This window comes from Lissotriton helveticus, chromosome 9 (assembly GCF_964261635.1).
Source record: "Lissotriton helveticus chromosome 9, aLisHel1.1, whole genome shotgun sequence".
NCBI classification, from domain to species: Eukaryota; Metazoa; Chordata; class Amphibia; order Caudata; family Salamandridae; genus Lissotriton; species Lissotriton helveticus.
Window position 1 is genome coordinate 323,305,670 of NC_136070.1, and position 21,799 is coordinate 323,327,468.

Sequence of the window (21,799 nt, forward strand, 5' to 3'; positions counted from 1 at the left end):
GCCGAGGGCTTGCCAAAAGCGACCCCGGAGGCATCCAGTAATTTTCCGCCACCCTTAGTTCCGACTAAGCTACGTCACAAACCGACCGCAGCTGATATTTTCATCTCGTCCTATTTGGACGACACAGTCCCGGAATATGCAAATCCTGTTCCGCCAGTCCCTGTAAATCAGGCAATTCCTGCTCCCCCAGACACCGGGGCACCTCTTGCAGTACCTGCTACGGTACCCCCGGTCCAGCCTACATTACAATTTCCCGCCGCGCTGGTACGAAGAGTATCAGTCGACGATTCCAGTTTAGGGGCCGCAGGAGGAGGTCCTCCTGGTACCCCGCCACCGCAACAACGTAGAACGTTGGCCGAGTTACATGAATGTGCGTTACAGCGTACGCCCAAATTTAAGTCCGTTGCAGAAATCCGACGAGCTCTCACTGAATGCCGCTATGATCCAGTTGCAGGTGATGATAGTACAGTAATATATTCCATCCGTGTAAGACGGGTGACCGGGTATTTAGACACCCTACCAGATATGAAAGGAGATCTAGACAGAATATATCGTTTCATCCGTACAGGGGATGATCCAGAAAGTATTGGCGAAGCCATGTCTCAAAGGAAAGCTGAGATCCAGCTCATGTTATTAAAGTTTCTGATTAATTGTCTAATAAGAGAACAAGATTACCCGACTAAAGATCAGGCCGAAATGAAAATCCTGACAAGGTGGAGTGATAATATAGCCGAGGGTAAACATAAGACCATCAGCAGTATAGAGAGTATGTACAAGAAAATTCGTAAGGAAATAATAAGGTTACATGATCAACGTAAAGCAGCACAAGTAAGCGAGAAAGAAAATGACTCTGCGGAAGAGGTAGAGGACGAGAATCCCGCCAGAATAGCGTATGTAGGAAAATCTAGATTTCCAGACCGACGTTTACGCCTAGAACACAAGTCAACTTTCCATCGTCCAACACCAGAACAAGGTTCTCTAGAACAAGTATTTCAAGCTACCGACCAAATTCTGAAATCACGAATCGGTTATAGCGAGTTAAGTACTATGCATGAGCAAGAACTAGTCCGATCAGCAGTCCGATGGATTACTGATTCTACCACTTTTCCAGACGAAATAGTGGCACAAATGTTTCTGAAAATGCCCCCAGCCGAGCAACGACTGGCGGGTATGTATATGATTCAACACCTCATTACTTTGTATGAGGGTCAACATTCTGATCCAGGTCCGTTACATGATGTCCTGAACGAGTTACTCCAGTATAAATGGAAAGGTTTAGGTACTGATTTAATTAGTGTCATTCTAGAACAGCGCCACAAATATAGTATGTTCTTGAACCCGCATTTTGTTCATGTCTCACCTCCAGAAAATAAGCCCTTTTACATAGACAGACAGAATCCGTTACGAGAAGTACACCCAGTTAGGACAACAGATGGTGAAATGCAACGAGTGTTTGTTTACACCCCGATTACAAAGATGGAACTCTTAGAGATGAAAAAGTTAATTCCCTGTCATGATAAAGATCCAGCAGGGTTCCACCGAGAATTAAAGGACATGCTCCGTATGGGAGAATACACGTATCCAGATATTATTAAAATGTTAAAAGTCCTGTTGCCCGCAGGGGTATATGAGAAACTCAAGGAAAAAGAATGGGAGGTGGGAGAGAAAAAGATCGATTGGGCAGTTCTCGAAGCTGAAGATAAGGCACGAGTACCAGGTACCGGTCTAGGAGAGAAATGTAAAGAATTACCAGAACTGTTAATACAAGTTTTGCCAAGATTATTAGCCACTAAAAAGGAAGACTGGGATGCAATCTCAGCCTGTAAACAGAAACAAGACGAAGACATTAGTGATTTTTATTCTAGATTTGAGAAATGTTTTAGCATAAACAGTGGCCTCAAGACAAGTAGCGAGTCATACCCTCACCTTTTTGTTACTAAATTAGTCGAGAATTCAAGTCCACCAATTAAAAACCGAGTTTTGAAAGTCGAAAGTACCTGGCAAGCTAATACCCCGTCCCAAATGTTACAGATGCTTCAATACCACCAGAATAGAATCAGAGAAGAGCAAGATCACGAGAGAAAACGTATGAAAGACACGAAAATGAAAGTACTAGTTGCACAATCTGTTCCTCAAGACAGTCAGAAGAGGGGTCCGAATCAAGCCAGTCATCCTACAGCTCCCGTTAAAGGGAACTGCAATTATTGTAAACAGCCAGGTCATTTTATAAACGAGTGTGCAGTTCTGAAACACAACATAGCTACCGGTAAGACTAAAGAAAGACCACGTCCGCCTAGACAAGAGCAAGTTTCACAGACTCCTCAGCCACAGAATGCACAACAGACAGTTACTGTACCGCAGCCCATCGCTGCAACACAGCATGTTACACAGCAGATGTATCAGTATGCGCAGTCAGAGTATCCAGAGTATCAGCCATATTCATGAAACAGCCTAGAGAGGGAGGTAGGCTTGCCTCTCATCGAGATACCTGTAGATCAAGAAGGTCCCTATGTTCACAGTCAAGTACTAGGGAAAGACAGAAAGTTTCTGATTGATACAGGGGCAAGTAGGACCACCATCAGTCACGCCGAAGTTCCAGGGGCTCCGCTCTCAGGCTCTAGAAATGTTTCCCTTGGATTTTCAGGAAAACCTATTGTAAATGAAATTTCAAAGCCAGTTACTCTAGAAGTAGGTCCATTGTCCCGCACTACTGATCTGTTACTTACGAAGTCATGTCCAGAAAATTTATTAGGCATTAAGACATTGAAAGAGTTAGGTGCAGTTATATGCTGTTCCCCAGAGGGAATACGATTGTTCCTACGTGACTTCAAAGGTCACTATGTATTACGAGATTTTGATCCGAGATTGTCTAATGTTCCGCAGCATCTATGGGCACAAGGTCCAACTGATGTTGGTTATATGCAAATCACACCCCATCGTGTGACTCTCAAGCCAGGTGTAGTGTTACCACGAATCAGGCAGTACAGATTGCCACCTGAGGCTGTAGCAGCCTTATCCAAAATTATTGACGAGCTCATCGCTCAAGGAGTAGTTGTAGAAACTGACTCCAATGTATGTAATTCTCCGATCATTCCTGTCATGAAACGTACTGATCCAAATGCACCCCCAGTATATCGATTAGTGATTGATCTCCGAGAGCTTAATAAATGTATTATTCCCCAGTACCCAGTTGTCCCAGATATCTCTTCCCTATTGACAGCCATTGATTCTGAAGCCTCATTTTTTACAGTCATAGACCTCAAGAACGCGTTCTTCAGTGTCCCCATTCATCCAGACAGCCAGTTCCTTTTCGGATTTTGTTTAAATGGAAGGAGCTATATGTTCACACGAGCTCCTCAAGGTTTCACAGAAAGTCCTAGTATTTACAGTCAAGCACTTAAGAGACAACTAGACAGTATTCACATGCCAACTGACACTGCCCTGCTCCAGTATGTCGATGATCTACTGATCACAGCCCGTTCTGAACGTGCTTGCGAGCGAGCATCCCTTACAGTCTTGTATTTCCTTGCCGAGATGGGGCACAAGGTGTCCCCTTCTAAGCTTCAATTCTGTGTCCAGCAAGTGATCTATTTAGGCCACTTACTGTCCAAGAGGGGTAGGCAGTTGACACCCGACCGTATCCAGTTAATAGCGAGTCTTCCTCAGCCCAAGACCCAGAAGGAGGTACGTGCTTTTATTGGCCTCACTTCTTACTGCAGACAATGGATTCCTCAGTATGCATTTCTAGCTAAACCACTGATACAGTTAACGACACAGGAGGCAGCCGTATCGACTGTCCTCCCTTGGACATCTGAACATACACTTAGTTTTAATGAATTAAAGAAGGCTCTATGCCAAGCTCCAGTTCTAGCAACACCGAACTACAGTAAGCCTTTTACACTTTTCGTCACTGAACGCGAAGGTACAGCATTATCTGTTCTCACACAAGATCAAGCAGGACAATACAAGCCCTGTGCTTATTTTTCGAGCACATTAGATCCTGTAGCCCAGGCTCTGCCTGCGTGCCTCAAGTCAGTTGCAGCCACAGCACTAGCTATCAGACAAAGTGATTCCATAGTCTTAGGACATTCCTTGTCAGTACAAGTCCCACACTCCGTGGAAGTTCTTTTAAACCGAACACAGACTCAGCACTTGACAATTGCACGTTTAACAGGTTATGAATTGACACTGTTCCAGCCACACATAGAAATCAGACGCTGCAACGTTCTAAATCCTGCCACACTGTTACCGTTCCCGGATCCATGGTCCTAGTGCGAAATTTTGATCGTTCAAGTCCGCTGGAGCCTCGCTGGAAGGAGCCCCGACAGGTCCTCCTGGCCACCCGTACAGCCGTAAAGTTGGAGGGACGCAAAGGCTGGGCGCATCTTTCGCATATCAAGAAATTTTATGGTTTGAAACCAGTTTCAAAGAACATTCCCGAGGATTTAAAGGACTGCCAAAGTACTATTCTTAAGGACTGTCCCGCAAAAGACAATGATACTGCACCCTCCCTGTTAGAGAAAACTCCGCAACAGGAGTATAAGAAAAAGTTAAGGTCTAGTAAAATAAGTCAGCCAGTTTGATTGTCTAAGTCCTCCCCTAGGTGAAACGGTTAGACCGGTTTCTGACATGTATATAATAGACCCCCACAGAGAGAGAGTTAGTGAGAACTCTAGAAGTTGCACTATTATTTTATGTTTTCTGCTATATTTCAGCATTATGATTTCCTGCACCAGTTATGCATTTTATTTGTGTTTTTCAGTTTCTCATGTAAATAAGTCTTCTAATGTTACAGTAGAGCACACGTTTAGTGATCTGCCTCCTCATGAACTCTCTTACCGCCTCGCTATGCGTAACAATTCTTTTATCCGCATGTTACATTATTCACACCAGACCAGCAATGCCACATATTGTTGGGTGTGTGGTCGACTCCCCCCTTTCCAGACACCGAAGGGAGTTCTGCCACTCTTTCCTTATCCATTTTCACATAATGGTTCGTGTGGAGCATGGTCCACGTTAACGTCATCCTCAACAGATATGTCTTTACTTAACAGTACATGTTTCCCAGACAAGCAAGGTCTTCCCCACAGAACAGGGTTAGATCTAGAGAATGAAGTTTATAATCTAGGTAATTATTCTTCGAATTTCATGGTCCTGAATGTTCAGTCTGATTCTACTCCAGACTTACCTGCTATTTCAGTACTACCAGTCAAAGGTGAATTATGTGTCCGAAATAATGGTTCCGTACATGTAGGCCATAGTGATTGTACTACTATTGTCAAGTATGGTGACAGTAGGAAATCTATTTTCAAAGCTTCACGTCATTCTTATTTTGTTTGTGGTCAGACCGCATATGTTCGTCTGCCCCTCGATTGGGAGGGTACATGTTATATTGCCTTCCTACTGCCACCAGTTTTCCTAGCCCCACCTGATTATCATAGGAATTCCCACCTAGTACATACTAGACACAAGAGAAATTTCCCGATTGTCGATTATACTGAAACTGCTCTAGAACAATATATAGATATCAATAAAGGTGTCTTCCCCTACTTAGGTACTGTCGTGAATAGTAAACTGATACGTAGATTAACCAGAACACTTGAAGCAGTAGTGATTGAGACTACTTCTGCTCTAGGTAACTTAACCGAAGAACAATCCTTTATGAGAATTGTTGTGCTCCAGAATCGTCTCGTCCTTGACGTCATACTGGCCGATAGGGGCGGGGCCTGTAGAGTCATCGGATCTAGTTGCTGCATTTTCATTCCTAATAACGCGCCGTCTGTTTATTCAGCTATAACCAGACTTCATAAAATTGCCCATATGTTACACCAAGATCCAGGCACCTGGACATGGTCCGGTTGGTTCTGGAATATAATTTCCGCCTGGGGATGGAAAGTATTGTCATTTCTGGGTATTGCAGTAGCGATCATATTCAGTTGCTGCCTCTGTTTACAATGTGGCCCTGCGATTTGTGGCATTTGTGCTACATCATGTGTTCCTAGTCCCAAGTCCTGTCCTAAATCCAGTTCCAAGAAAACTCGAAACGAGCAAATGATACTGTATGAAATGATAGATGGTATCATGAATATTGATGTTTCCTGATGGAAACGTAGTGACAAGGAGGGAATGTGGAAAAGTAAATTTTGCCATGTTCTGTGTCACTACGCGTCCTACATCATATGTTATGTGTGCATGATTAAATATGCATATGTATCCCCCATGTTTGATTAAAGACGCAATTACAGTTGTGTCCATCATTAGTATGCCAGTTTCCAGTTCTCGTGAAAGCTACGAGTATCAGGCCTATGTAAAGTTACGTTGCCACGTTTCTCAGTGTGCACGTTATTTCATTGTAAAGTCCCCGTTTCTAGGCCTCAAAAGGGCCCGGACACCAGATTCAGCTCCTGTCTCCTGAGCCTCGCTGAGGAGCGATACAGCCCCCACCTGTATCCTCGACCCTTCATTTACTTCCTGCCTCACAGTGCCCGGCTCAGCCTGGCTCTGCCTACGAGTCTGCCAAGAGTATGTTATGATTCTAGTTATCAGTCCAGCCCCCCTTCTCTGCATTCCTAAGCTACTGAATCGCATCAATAGTTTCCGTCATTGTCTAGCCTTTACGTCTCCATGTAAGAGAAATACTGCATTTAATGGTCATTTAATATTCTTCATCACGCACTACATGTAGAATAATGCATGCACCATTCTTAGAGTCTGTTAGCCTTTACCCCGATAACTTTTGGATTCTATCAACATGTTCTCTAAACATCAGATACTAGATACTGTTTAGGTACATGTCGCCCTGACTCTCCAGACTTCAGTCTCTGCTCCTAGCACAGAGTTCATAGCCCCCAGCTTCTCCTAGTAACACGTCATTGTCAGTTTGCGCGCACCATTAGGTTAGAGGTCCCGGCTCCTTAGGTAGCCCCCTCCATGTTTCCGCCCCATTCATGACATATTCTGTTACGTTTACATCACATGTCTATGTATACGCCCCTGTTACACCCATTTTCACCCTTATCTTTCGCGACTGCTATTGACCACACCCACTGCTCCGCCTATCATATGTACTGTAATGCAATTGTTTTACTATATATGCTTGTGTATTGTTATTAAATGTTACGCCAGTCTTTTCCCCAGAGCGTGCCGATTCTGATCCAGCCCCGGCAGCTGCCGGGCCCTGCCATCCTATTCCTATGCAGGTTGTCCTGTTCCTGTCCTTTATGCTGTAATAAACCTGCAAACTCCTACTACCTCGAATCTTGACTCTTATTTATTGAGCTATCTGTTATTGCTATGCCTAGACAAAAATAGATCCGGTATTATTTATTTATATACCACACCTTCACCCCCAGACGTAAAAGTGCATATTACAAGATGAACAGAGCAGCAATAGTACCTTTAGTGGAGGAAGCTGCTTAAACAGGGCACCCTTCCCAGAGGTTGCGTGCAGCTTCGAATACCAAACTTGCAAACTACTCAGCTCTTTCTGTGGGCAAGAAAAGCAATACATCGTTAGACAATCATTCATTTATTTTATACAAGAAACATGTCCGATTTCCATTAAATTCCTAATATCCGTGTGGGGCTTACATTTGTTTCTACCCTAAAACCAACGTCCTTTGCTGAGTAATCATGGAGATTCTCTTCCTGTACCTAATTTTTTGATTTTAAGCCACTGGGTGCTGGCAGCATACATACACAATGAACACACAAAGGAGTGGAGAAGACAGAGCAGGGAACACACAAACATTCACCAGAGAAAGGGATAAAGCAGAGTCTGTCATATGGTCACAAGCAAATGCTTTAGTAGAAGACTCATAAGGGAGATAGCAATGTTGGCACTGAGAAAAGAGGAATCTCGCATCTCATACCAGTTTGAACCCTTCATAAATATATGCAGCCAACTGTTTAGGTACACATAGTTTGAAAAGTAGGGAAGAGTCCTTTTACACTTGTGTGTAATGACTTCAATTGAAGGAGAAGTTGACAAAATATCTGACGTCTTCTCAAATCACAAGATTACAGAGTTTAGCAGCGAATATATTGTTCCAGGGAGGTGATCCAGCTTCCTGCGTCCAAGCAATACTTTTTAGAGTCCAAGGGGAAAAAGCTGGAAGACATTCAGTTTCACCTTGTCAAGGGGAGAAGGGTTCAATCAATTGCTCAATGGTAGTTTTATTACTGAATATTTGGAACCCGGAAAGGTTAGGTTTGGAGTGGAAGAATCTGGCTATAAATCTAATGAAATCAAATCGGGGAGTAAACGAGTGAACTATTTTATTTGGAGAACAGACTTCTGTCAGTACTTTAACAATTTCTTTAGAAGTCGATGTTGGATTGAAAAGTATAGCAGTACAAAAAGTTCTCTTGCCATCATATGTTTTTGCTTGTGCGCACTTTGGTGTCTGAAGGGTATGTCTTTAGCAATGATTGAATAAGTTCAAGGTATTTTTTGGAACACTACGTACCTGGTACATGCCCCGCAGGACAAATAATTCCAGGCTTGGGCTTGTTCATGCATCTCTTATTTATATATACTAATTAGTTTCCCGAAATACTGATAAAAAAAACATTTGCTGCTCTGGACAGCCTGAGCTCATGTACACCAACCAGTCTTGCAGGATGTGCACCAAATAGTCCAATCGTGCAAGAATTCAAGCAAGCCATCCAATCTCCACCAACTCCTATATGGCCACTCATGGAGCTACAGAGCTCCTGGTGGCTCCTTTATTTCCTGTCAACAGGCAACTGCTGCACTTAGCAGTGCTGGGTGGCTCTTTGTCATCCAGCTGCTGGAGAGCAGCTGCTTCTGCTCAGTACACCCAGAGGCTCTTTCTCATTTGACATAAATCTAAGAGAATGTTGAGGTCTGCAAACAAAAATCTGGTAATTGTCCCAAGATATAGGAAACAGACAATAGGAGTAAGATCACTTTCAGTAATAACAGCCAGAGTATGAAATACCATGCCCTTGAAGCTGATGAAACAATGTAATTTACCTAATTTTCATAAGCGGTTGAAGACCTATCTTTTTAATCTAAAAGTATAAAAACATTCTGGTGGCCCTCTCAGCCTCTGGAGTCTCCTTTTACATGACATGCTAAATTCTCAAGTAGAGAAGAACTTGCATACCTTGTTTCATGGTCTAGGTTTTATGCTATAAATATATACTATTGAGAGAGTGGTCTCAGTGACGGGGCAGGATGGCACTCAGAGTCTCGGCTCCTGCAGAGGAAGGCAATTCCTAGCACCCACTCGGCACAATCTGGTGATGTGCCCCTCCTCCACCCCATATGAGAAGGATCAGATCGTGGGGCCACTTCTAGTGGAGGCGGTCCGAGGTAACTGGTGGCGTCTGAAGGAAAGGGTGTACAACGGTGATGCTCCCTTTCAAAAAGGCGACAGCGGCTGGCGTGGACTGTAGCTGGAAAGTGCAGGGCCACTCCGCAGAAGGGGTCAGAGGCCCTGAATGGTGTTTGCGACGGGTGGAGGCCCTGGAGTGATGGGTCATGCTGTGCGCCCTACTGGGTCTTTGGCACACTCCCAGCAGACAATGACACCTTGAGAGTTGAGCGGGGCCCGATCAAAAAGCTGCAAGAACTGCTTGGCGGCACCAGTGACAAGGGCCTCATACTCCCAGGCTGGACAGTGACACAGACGTAGATAGTGCCCAGACTGGACACTGAGATCCTGCATCTCTCCACAGCCTGCCCGCACCATGCATGGGGGGGGCTGGTAACTGGCGAGGCTTAGCTGCCTGGGACGGTAGTGGTGAGTGCCTCCTGCATTAAGAGCAAGCTTGATCTAAGTAGCTCACTCCGTGGCTGCGGCCATTAAAAGGGAACATGGCCCTGCATCTTCTAACCTGCTCTCCTATGTGACACCTGCAGAGGGACTTGGCGACCAGAATGGGTATTTACCCATTGGGCTCTAGAGCCTAAGACCCTCCAGCCGCACCACAGGGTGATATATAGCCACGGTGGCCGTAATTTGGGCCCCAAGGGGGAGAGTTACAGCTTGCTTGGCTGGGAGAGACAATAGGGGTGTGACAAGGGCCAGAAATCGAAGCAGTCACACAGGCTGGAGCCTTCAGAAGTGAATCAACTGGTGAAGCTGCGGACTCTAGTGCTGGGCGAGGAGGAGATAACAGGACTGGGGACTCAGATCCCTTTCTCAAGGACTTACTCCAGGCAATCAGGGACTTTAAGCCCACACTAGAGCACAAAATTGATCAACAGGGTCCTCAATTATAGAGACCGTGATGCTATTCTCAGGGCTGCTCCCCAAAATGGCCCACTACTTTATGAAAACTATACAGTCATGCTGTTCCCGGACTACACACAGGAGGTGCAAGTAAAGCGAAGATGCTTTGACACAGCAAAGGTGGAGCTACAGAAGCTTAATGTCGAATACACTGTTATTTCCAGCCAAATTGAGGATCTTATTGGACGGTAAATGATGGTACTTCAAATCACCAGAGGACTAGGATTGGTTAGAGGGTTAATACTCAAACAGAAGTAAGAAACAGCGGGAGAGGTGCTTGTCATCATGACATATGGGACCGTGGGCAACTCCCTCGCAGTGAACAGGACCAACATCGCCACCACCTGAGGAGGAGGACAGGAACATGCTGCTGCCAATTTATGACCCCCCCCCCCCCCGAGCCAGGAGTCATCAACCACGGGTCTCCTCTATGCCACAAGGACCTGGGGGTGAGGAAGAGATTCTGGGATGGAGCCACAAAATTGCAGGGTTGCCCACTGGGTCATAAGATGACCGGAGGATGCTGAACTCTTAGGGTGCTAGATTTAACAGGTGTAACAAGTTAAAATATTTTCTAGGACAGGGTGACAAGCACCCCAAGCATTGGGGCAGCAGGCAATTATAAGCCTGCAGCATGTGGCAATATGGTGAGGCGATTATAGTTGGGAGGTTTGGGGGTAACTTTACTCCTACACATGTAAACAATGTGGACGGACGGGGATTCCAGACTCTTCCCATACGTTGGTTATCTACACATTGGCGGGTCATCAAAGACAGGGTCTTAGAATCCTAACATGGAAAGTGAATGGGTTGGACATAAGATGAGATGTAGAGTGGCGACCTTGTGAGACAAGACTCTGATTTGATTTTACTGCAGGAGATACTGCTAGTGAGTAATCACTGTGGTTTTAGAGGTAGGAACCGCTACAAGGTCCTGGCCCATTCAGGGATTACTTTCGGCTCACGTGGGTATCTTGGCACGCAGATCACTTCCCATGTTCAGAGAGAGAGCAGCTATGCCACAATACTGGGAGAGTGGAATGTGGAGAAGAAAGTGGAATGTGGAGAAGATAGCGGTGCTGTCTATGTACCTTCTGCCAGGAATACAACAGAGTATGCTGGGGCATATGGGGACATGAACAGCACAGGGTACGCAGGGTTCTGATTCATGGAAGGGAACATATATCTAACACTACATACACCCTGATATGGATAGGTATGCGACTGCCCGACCCCGAGCCATGGAGACAAACAACTGCAACACTTCCGGACTGCATTTGATCTATTGGACCTCTTGCTAAACATGCACACCACTCCCAGGGAATACTCCTATTTGGCACTCGTTTTCTAGACTTGATTGCCTCTTTATTCTTCTAAAGAAGGACAGCTGTAGGAATACACACTTTCTCTCATGTAGGATATCCGACCATTCTCCCCTGGAAACCGCGCTGTAGTGCATACACACCCAGGGTCTATCCAAGTGGAGATTGGATCCATGGGTCCTGCAAGATTTAGACACTAGGGATTGGGTGAGGCAGACTACGGATGACTACTTTAACTCAGGGAGAATGGACTAGGGTTAGGGGGAGAAACTCTGGGAAGCATATAAGGCAGTCATTAGAGGGCAGGTCTAAACCACGATGTCAGGTTAATTGCATGAAAAGGAAAGGGTGGTGAAAGATCTGAAACCACGATTAGACAGGTAGGAAGCAATGTACATCCAAAACTCAAGCAGTCATCTGTCTCATCAGGTCGAACTCCTAAGGGAATAATATAGACAGTTGGTGGAGGAGAAGGCAAAGGCACACTACCATGCAAAGGAACACAGGCTCTATGAGGTAAGAAGTAAGGCAGGCAAACTCCTGGCATGGTTGGCGTGCAGAGAAGAAGCCCAGAGATGGATGGGGCATGTCTTGATGGCAGCCCGTCACCATAGTGCGGTCGACAACAGACATCGCACAGACCTTTGCCATGCACCTGGAGGGCCTCTACCAGTCAGAGGTGCACTACTCTCAGGGAGAGGTGAAAGCAATTGTGCGGGACCTCCCCACCTCAGTTCTAACCAGGGAGGACGCTACCCTGTTGGGCCAGAAAATAGAGGTGACGGAGATTCAGGAGACCATTAAACAAATGAACTTGGGGAAGACACCTGGCCCAACAGCTTGCCCTCTCACCGCTCTGTTAAATCCTCTGGCCTTGGAGACCATAGCTAACTGTGTGAGGTGTGATGTTAAAGTGAAAGACATTAAATGGGAGGTGGACTGGTAAGACATTATCTCCCTATACGCAGGTGATCTCCTTCTCTACGTGATGGAGAGGGCCGCTCCATCGCAAGGCTGCTAGAAATGCTTAATATAGTTGGTGACTACACCAGGGTTGACGGCCAACAGTTGGGATTGTTGGCTCATCGAATCGCTCCTCCCTGTATCTGATCTGTTTGTCTCCCTCAAAGGACACGTTGCTGCGGTCCTTTCAAATGGCCCATCGTTCTAATTCTAAATCTACGCCTACTTGCTCTGTTTGAGATCGATCACTGGCCCCCGCTGGGCCCTGCTGCGTCATTCTTTTATCAGGAATCCTGAGTGTGAGGCTTAGCACCCCTCACAGCAATTACACTTAGGCATGTAATACAAAGTCCTGATGATGATGATCCCACAATTGCTCACAAGGGATCGAAATGTCGTCGACTCTCTGTACACCGTAAACGTTGTTTTACCGGTCATTACTCATGTGCTATGGTGTCTCCACACATTTATGCCTGTTGTATTGATTGTATGACATACACACATTTGTTCTGCCTGAGCCTTGTTTTGTTTTTGTTTTGTGTATACTTTATTCTCTGTGAATATTTGAAATATTAAATCGATCCTGTCCAGCTGGACAGCATAAATATAGAACTGATTCTGAGTCTATATTCATCTACTTTTGCTCTCATTCTTCTTGTTCAGGACCAGTGTGTTTAAAACTCATTAATACCCAAGGTCCCCGACCATTGCAATTGGGCTCCCTTGTTTCTTATAGCATGGAAATAAATACCAGCAAAACCAAAACATGGCCTTCACCAAGCGGGGGAAAATTAGGGGCAATGTGGCTCTGGATGGGTTAGCCTTGAACGGGTGCTTGAATTCGACTATTTGGGAATAAGATTGAATGATTCTCATGAATGGTCGCCCCAGATTTCAAAAAGTGCAATGATATTAAAACACAGAGCCAGGTCTATCGCTGGGCTGCCTAATAGAGCCTCCTCATATCGGATTACACCAGTGTAGGAGATTTCCAAAGCCCAAGCATGTGGGGCAGCATTATAAGGTGCTGACCTGTGGGGCTACTGCAACCGTGACTTACTAGTAAAGAGCGAAAATGTATTCATCAAAACTTTTTTGAGGATCCCAAAAAGCGCCCCACTACTCCAGGTAAGGTTCCACGTAGCCAGCCGGAAAGTAGTCCTTTACTGGGTTAGGATTTAGTCAACAAAGGATCTGTCCCCTTTTAGAGAATGCCTCGAGGAGATATTGGCGACCCAGCTGGCATTAACAACTCCCCAGGTACACCATGTAAAGACCTGGCTCATCAAATTAGGATTAAGTGACTACTGGTAAATCGTGCCTCAATCCAGGAGAATGCTAGACAAACAATCAAGTCAGCCTATTGGGAGGTTGTCCTCAGCGCAAGATTTCTGGCAGTCACCAAGGGCAGTCTTACAGATTGCTTTTTGTCTTTTAAAACTGGTCTAAAGTTTTAAGAGTTCTTAGATAACGCAAATATCCCCCTTCCAAGAACTCTGTATATTAAATTTAGGATAGAGATTATGCCAGTTTTTCGTTCACTCACTCCTGAAACAAAAAAGTCATACCCACAAACTCTTGTCCAATGGGCTAAGATGCTATTGAAACTAGGGAACAATTGCTATACTTTTGTTGCGCCTATGCAAAGCAGCGTGCATGGTGGATAGCTCCACTTTGTCGGCATCTAGGGATCACAGACCGGCACACTGCATTAAGAATATGCAAATCAGACAGACGGAGCTGTATATTTCCTTTTGATCTCAAACTATCTACGCTCCATTTGGCACATTAGGGCAAGGAGTGTTGGGAAAAGTATACCCTTATAAGGCCCTCTATATATGGTTTTATTTTTTTATGTATCTTTATTTGACTGTGCACTTCACACCAGCTACTGCCACATGATACCAACAATTGGTAATCAGTCTATACTTCCCAGAAGGCATAGCAAACCCCTTTCGAGCCCATTTTAAGGACTTTTCTTGAGGGTTTTGTCACTCGCTTAAGTCTTTGTATGTATGCACTCTAGTCCTAAGGGTTGTATCATGATTTGTATCCTACTTTAATTAGTTGTACTGCTTGATTCTAATTTCATTATTTCAGCATGTCTTATGTCTCTTTTGTGCACATTTATGGTTCTAAGAACCGAAATAAAGTGATTGATTGAGTTGTCTGACTAGTCATCCGGCAGCAAGTGAATTTGCTCATCATCTGCATACATTTGGAAGTTAATGTGTAATTTATCTGAGCTGTGCCAGGGGATGTATGTTTTCAGAACCCTGTCCAGAGAGCCACGGGCATGCATAGGCTACTGGATCCAACTGTGGTGGTTGAGGCCTTTTACGGCTGATGTCCCAGGACACGCCTACTATAGATTCTGAGCAACTGAGATAAGTACCCCTAGTGCACTTAACTCTCAGTGGTAAGCATGTTCGAGCAGTCTAAGGCTCCTGGGGGGAGGTGTAGATACAAATTAGAGAACACTGGCTTACAACTCAAAGGCGAGCAGCAATAAATCACTGTCCAGCCAAATACTCATTTATGAAAAATAAAAAGTATTTTATTTCTACCACTTAACACACAAAATAAAAATGACATTCACAAACAAATTAGACACTCCTCCCCTGAGGTCGGGCCTCTAAGGTTCCCTGTCCTACTCAATCCTCACATTAGTGATCGTTGTTATTTCCCATTCACTAATGGAAAATCTTGGGTATTCCCCAATAGTAGCCAGAATCTTAAGAGTTCACTATGAATCTAACTTAAACTCAATAGTGTTCGCTTTAACCATCAGCAAGTTCCCCCAGGAAAGACCGGCCAGAAACAAGTCTTGCCCACACCAGCAGCAGGGGAGCTCTACAAGTTCTGGAAGGCACCCCATTGTGAGCACTGGCAGTGGGTGCAGCTCACTTCAGGAAAGTCGGTGTGCGCAGACTAGGCGACTGCATTCAACGGGTACAGGACGTCTCATTCGATGTCGCGCTCCTCCAGCGACAGGAGGTTTCGTGAAGCTACTACTGCAGGGTAAGTGCTTGTTCGCTCCTGATGGGGAGTGGCTGCAGTGATCCTGTCCCTGGTCCCTCGCTTGGGTGATAGTGCTTCCACTACATCCTCACTTCTCCAGTGGGGTAGAACAAGTAGGAGTCCTTGGTGCTCCTGGTGAACTTCTCTGATGAACGGGGTATCACAACCCACAGTTCACACTCTCCAGTCAGCACAGTGAAGTTCTCCACAGTGGCCCCTCCTGGAATACTGGGTCACCGCCACGCTTCTGCACGAGGCTTCAGCACTTGCTGCAAGTCAGCCTTTTCCACAGAGGCCCTTCCTGGCATATGGGGTTGTCGCACAGCTACCGCACAAGGCTTAGGCCCTTACCGTACAAGAGTATTTCACACAACTATCTTCATGGAAGCTCTCTCCTGGCATCCGTGGGTTGCTGACTCAGTCCTGTATATGAGCAATGACGTGATCGGTGCAGGATACGTTTCCTAACACCTCGCACAAGGAGTCCACTCGACAGGGCTAGCCACTGGACCTCGCTCCATCACTCATCTTCCACACGGGCACACCAGTCTTGGCAAGCAGGAGCTCTAGGCTCCAGTGCAGGTGCTCTTGGATTCCCTCTGTGATGTCCCCTCACCCAGCAGGGAGACTAGCAAGCCTTAGCTCCCCAGTTCAGGTTACATGCAGACGTCTTGCAGAGCTTCCCCTACTCATACAGCCCGTCTAGCTGCTTGGAAGGTGATGATTCAGATTTAAACTTCCCTTCTTATAGTCTATTTCCAGACACAGTGTGATTTAGAGTCTGAGCCTTTAAAGTTGCATGTTTTCTCTTTTATTTTGAAGTGCCTACTCCTCTGCTCCCTATTTCTCTTGAAAAGCAGTGTTTCACAGCAGGGATGTCTCAGAAGTCCCACAACACAGTCCACGGGAGTGACTAGAGTTCATACCTGGATGTCAGTCACAGTGATATGTGCCTCAAAAGGTTAGCCCAATGCTCCCAGCACTACTCCTTATGATCCTCTTATCAGTCCCATCTCCATCCTGAGATGTGCATAGGTTGCTTCCTTATGACGTCGCGCTGAATCAAAGAGCACCCTTTGAAGTGCACAGAGGATGATTGGTTCTCCCTTCCCCAGTGTCTCATCCAGCTTACAGGGATGCAGCAATAAACAAATCTGTCTGGGAGAATTTTTCTATCTCCTTAACGTTTCACTGTGCAGAGCAAGGTCTCTCAAAATGGAGCTCAGGCACTTCATGTATTGTACCATCCACAGGCATACCTACATTCAGTGCATGTATACAGCATACACACACTGCACAGAACTGTATCCTCAATGTACTCTACCACTCACAGGCACACATAAATCCAGCACTTGCAATTAACACGCATACACTGCCCAGGACTGTACTCTTCATGTAAATGCACCACTCATCAGCACACATACACCTACATGTGTTTATCCTGCATGCACTGCACTACATCCTCCAGGTATTGTAACACTTACTGACACATGCACATCCAGCACGTGCTTACACCATACACTTACTACTCAGTACTGCACTATCCCTGTACTGTCCCCTTCCCAGGTACAAATACAACCAGCACAGATACACCACTTCTGCGCTGCGCAGCACTTCACACCAATCTGATGTAGCCAAGTTAAGTTAAGCACCACCCTTTCCAGTACCGCCGCAAAACTGCAAGCCGTGAGGGGAACGGCTAGGACCACAGGACTTCGAGTGCCAGCAACCACTCGGGAGGCGTGCATAAGAGCTCGTCAGGGCTCCTGCAGCGCGGGGCGCTCGCGGGAATCCCTGTGCCAAGGGTGGGCCCGTCCGCGCCCGTCAGAGACCGGAGGAACCCTGGCTGGGCCGTACTATTGACATTTCAGAGTAAAAGTGTACACAATTGTTAAACACTAGTAAGGTTCAAAGAAATAGACCATTAGCTATATATCATAGTTAGCCTCGAGGGGATTCCAAATAGGAGTAGACGTAAATCGCTCACTGGACAGGTAGTGGCAGGGACTTTAGATGCCTTTCTAATCAGGGCAGAGTCAGCATTGATTCACGAAATACAGCTCACTGAGCGCAGGCTCTCACTAGCGCCACAATTTTTCCATGCCCGCACCGCAATAATTACCCCTGTAGCAAGCAGCATCCAGGCCACCAATATATCTGTAAAAGATTCATTGCAATCCATAGCGATTGAATTGGATAATAATGACTCTCCTGTGGCCAAGGAGTCTAATAACAGAACGCAAAGACCAACAGTGGCCACCAGAGGTCAGAAAGCTAAATCCAAAGGTGGCAGCAATCCTGCCCCCCTACTTAAGAAGAGGAGGGGGCAGGGTCTTAATAGACAAAGTCATACTTTAAAGGCACAGGGTTGTAATGGCGGAGAGAGAACCCAACCAGGAGCATAATACTACCTAAATATGCTAAAAATGTACAGGTAACAGGACGATCCTTGAGCTCGTGATCATCTAAGGGAATAAAAGCAAGTAGATCCCCGAGCCAACAGTACCTGCACAAAAGTCCTCACTTGCTGATGAAAGGGGGGTGGCCCTGCCCTGCCTCTTCCTGGTGATGACAGACTCAGGACGGGCCCGCCCTGCAGTGGGCAGCACTGACTTTGAGGGCCTCTGTCGCCCTACAGTGATGCCCTCCGCTGGCGCCGCAGAGAGCCTCCTGAGAGGTGTAGTCTCCACCTGGCCGTTCTCCTCACAGCGGCGTGAATGGTGCTGTGCCTGCCGTTCCCCTCACAGCGCATAATACTGCCCCGAATGCCAGAGGGCACACAAGCTCATCTTTAGACTATGAGCAGGAGGAGTACTGAAAAAGGTTGGAAGCCACCGTGGCAGATATTCTTAACCCATTAAAGCAAATACTTACGCAAATTGAGAGTACTGTAACCTACATTCCCTCGGTTCGCTATGATCCATGCATATGAGAGAATGCAAGCGGTCCCACCTCTTAATCAACCCAAGGGTCACTGCGCGGGTGCAAGAGCATCACAGAACCAGGTACACTCAAATTTGGGAAGTAAAAGCGGTCCCACCTCTTAATCAACCTAAGGGTCACTGCGCGGGTGCGAGAGCATCACAGAACCAGGTACACTCAAATTTGGAAAGTATAAACAACCCAGCAAGCGTACTCCAGTCATCCCAAAATCAAGTTGAGTCAATACTTACCAATCAGGGTATTCCTGCAGGGGAAGACCAGCTGGCGAATTATCCTAAGCGATTCACTCTAGGGGGGGGGGAGCTCAAATTCCAGGCATTAGGGGCAAGCCCTCAAACATCCCAAGACACCCAAATGAGGCTTGGAGAAAGTTATCGGATACGAGGAACTTACACCTTCCCCCGCAAGCCACACCATGTGCAGTCGTCCTGGCAAATGTCCCCCCTCTATCATCAGGTGAAGATGAGCACTGGTCCACACTAAGAAATAAGTTGCTTCACTTCTTAGGTGCAAGGACGGGTCTTACTAGCAAATTGTTTACTGAATTTAAGATGGCTAGGAGTATTGGATGGATTGGGAGCTCCATTTTGTCCATGCCAGGTGACTGTATTGTGTTAACGTTGAGTTCCCCAGAAATGATTCAAACCATATTAGAAAGGGCTGGCACCAGGTATGTTACCTGCAGGGGGATAAATATTAAATATCCTAACCCTGGGATTCTTTTATCATCCCTCTAGGTTCACACAATATCCCTTATAGGGAGACAATTTAAATGGGGTGGGACAACAAAGGTATGCCGTCCCAATTTGTAACCAACCTGATGTTTTCAGCACCTTAGGAGATTTTGATTGACTGACTCAATAGGCCCAACATTCAACTTGGGAGGACGGGTCAGTAGGGAGCAGCGGTTTGGGGACTTTAGCATACTAGAGCAATATGGAACAGTCTGACCTAGAGAGGGATACAAACATGCAACGGTGGGCAAAGGATGTACGAGCGAGGGAAATCGTCAAAGGGAACGAGGTTCCTCTGCCCTCATGCGGAAATATTCCTGTCCAACTACCAACGGTAGCCCGTATTGATAATCTCAATGAATGTATGACGTTACAACGCCTACATTTACAATGCATGCCTTTACAACGCAGTTTTTACATCGTAACATCCTTTACAACGCACTCCATTACATCGCATGACACTACATCGCATTTTTAGAAACTACCTTTACAACGCATTACATTACATCGCATTATACCTTTACAACGCATACCATTACAACGCATACCATTACATTGCATTTCAGGTAAGTGTTGGATAGTGTAGGGGTAAAAATTACTATTCTAACTCCAGGGGGTGCAACAGTAGGGTAAGTGTTGGATAGTGTAGGGGTAAAAATTACTATTCTAACTCCAGGGGGTGCAACAGAAGGGTAGGTTTTGGATGGTGTAGGGGTACTATGCATTGTAATGGTATGCGTTGTAATTGTATGCATTGTAGTGACATGCAATGTAGTGTCATGCGTTGTAATGCCTGCGTTGTAGTGACATGCGCTGTAAAGAATGTTGCGATGTAATGACTGGGTTGTAAGTGTAGTGCGATGTAATGGTTGCGTTGTAAAGGATGTTTCCCAATCTCAATAGCTATGGGCTTGCTCCATCCACTCCCCCAAATAATGATGATGTGCCTTTCTCTAAAGTTATTTCATGGAACATCTCAGGACTATGGTCAAAGATAAATAACCCAGTGTCGTGTAATTACATCCAGAGTTGTGACATACTTTGCTTACAGGAAACTTGGTGTAGTGAACCATTCCACATTAATGGTTTCGAAACCTTCGATACTCATGCCGTGAAGGGTTTAAGGAGTAGACTTAAGGGTGGACTTTGTACGTACATCTCTAATAAGCTGGCAACTAACAAAATAGAGGCATCTCCGGGGGACAGATTCTACCAGATAGTTAAACTGTTTTTTAGGGTTCACCAATGTGTAGTTCTAGTCAACTTTTATAACAGTGCTCCAGAAGAACTTAACCCTGTGTTGAAAAACCTGGGTGGTGACTTGAGCTTGATTTGTAATACAAGCTTAATAGATGTTATGATAATTATGATGAGAGATTTAAATTGTGCATTGTGTCCCTTAGAGGCTAATAGAATATGTGGCCTTATGTATGAAGAAGGCCTTAGTAACACCCATTTTTGTCATACAGCGGTGGGGGAGTTGTTCAACAAATGTCTCGCGCTCGCACTGAACTGGGCTTTGTGAATGAGCTTGTTTCAACACCAGCACCAATGCCTTATAATTTTAATGGAAGGGGTTTGGCTTCTACAATATATCATATTTTACTCTAATGCAATTATGCATCTAGGTGACTCTTTTGAGGTTTGTGATAATTCCCTGAGCGACCACTACCCCTTAGGCTTAATGGTTAACTTGCCACTAAACAATCCGAAAAGAAGCAAGAATACCACACTGGGTATAGGTGAAATCAAACTTGATAAGATTAATGGCTATACCATAAAATGGTCGATGGTGGACCCTTTAGCAATGTTTAGTGACTAACTGTAAATCTGCCATTAATCCTTGCCTAAGTGAACTGGCTTCTCATGATAGGATTGTAGCATCTTATATTGAAATATCCAATGAGCTCAAGAAATTATTGTCAGCCCAACACCGTAACATAGCTAAAGATATGGGCTAAAGATATGGGCTGGTTCAATACAAGGTGTACACAAGTGTATTCCAACTTGAAGCTTGAATTACACAGGCAGCCTAAGAATTATGAATAATGTCAGGATGGCAAGATTGGAATATAGGTAGGTTATCAAGGAGAGAAAGAGCGTCATGAGAGAGGAAGCATGGGAATCCCTCCACTCAGCAGCCATGTTGAGAGACAGTTCAGCATTCTGGAAGGGCAGTGAGGGCACCGTTTCAAACTTCTAGAGATGGCCCATCAATAGAAATTACTATCTCGGAAGAGGACTGGAACAGGCACTTCTCACAGGTTTACAATGGCCTCGATAATTCCTCTCCTTCAACCAGTGTCAGGGTAGTGAGTAATCATGTTAATGTTGATCTGAAATCCACTTTAGAGAAGTAAATAGAGCACTAGCACTAACCCAGGTTGGCAAAGCCCCTGGTCCAGATGGCGTTCCTGTGGACCTGTTTAAATCTAATACCACTCTTTGGGGGCCGATTATAACGCAGGTCATTTATACCAGCTGTCAAACTCGACTTCCTAATACCTGGGGGGAGTCAATAATTGTCCCCATTTTTAAAAAAGGGGATCGCCAA

General features: G+C 45.5%; 1 protein-coding gene across 2 annotated transcripts in view; it reads right to left on the reverse strand.

Moving 5' to 3' along the window:
• GALC (galactosylceramidase) overlaps window positions 1-21,799 on the reverse strand; it is a 360,459-nt gene that overhangs the window by 20,478 nt on the left and 318,182 nt on the right. For both annotated transcript variants that reach the window (XM_078660006.1, XM_078660007.1), the window contains exon 12: window positions 7,397-7,486. In XM_078660006.1, the coding sequence (XP_078516132.1) occupies window positions 7,397-7,486 (90 nt within the window). The remainder of the gene's footprint in view (window positions 1-7,396; window positions 7,487-21,799) is intronic.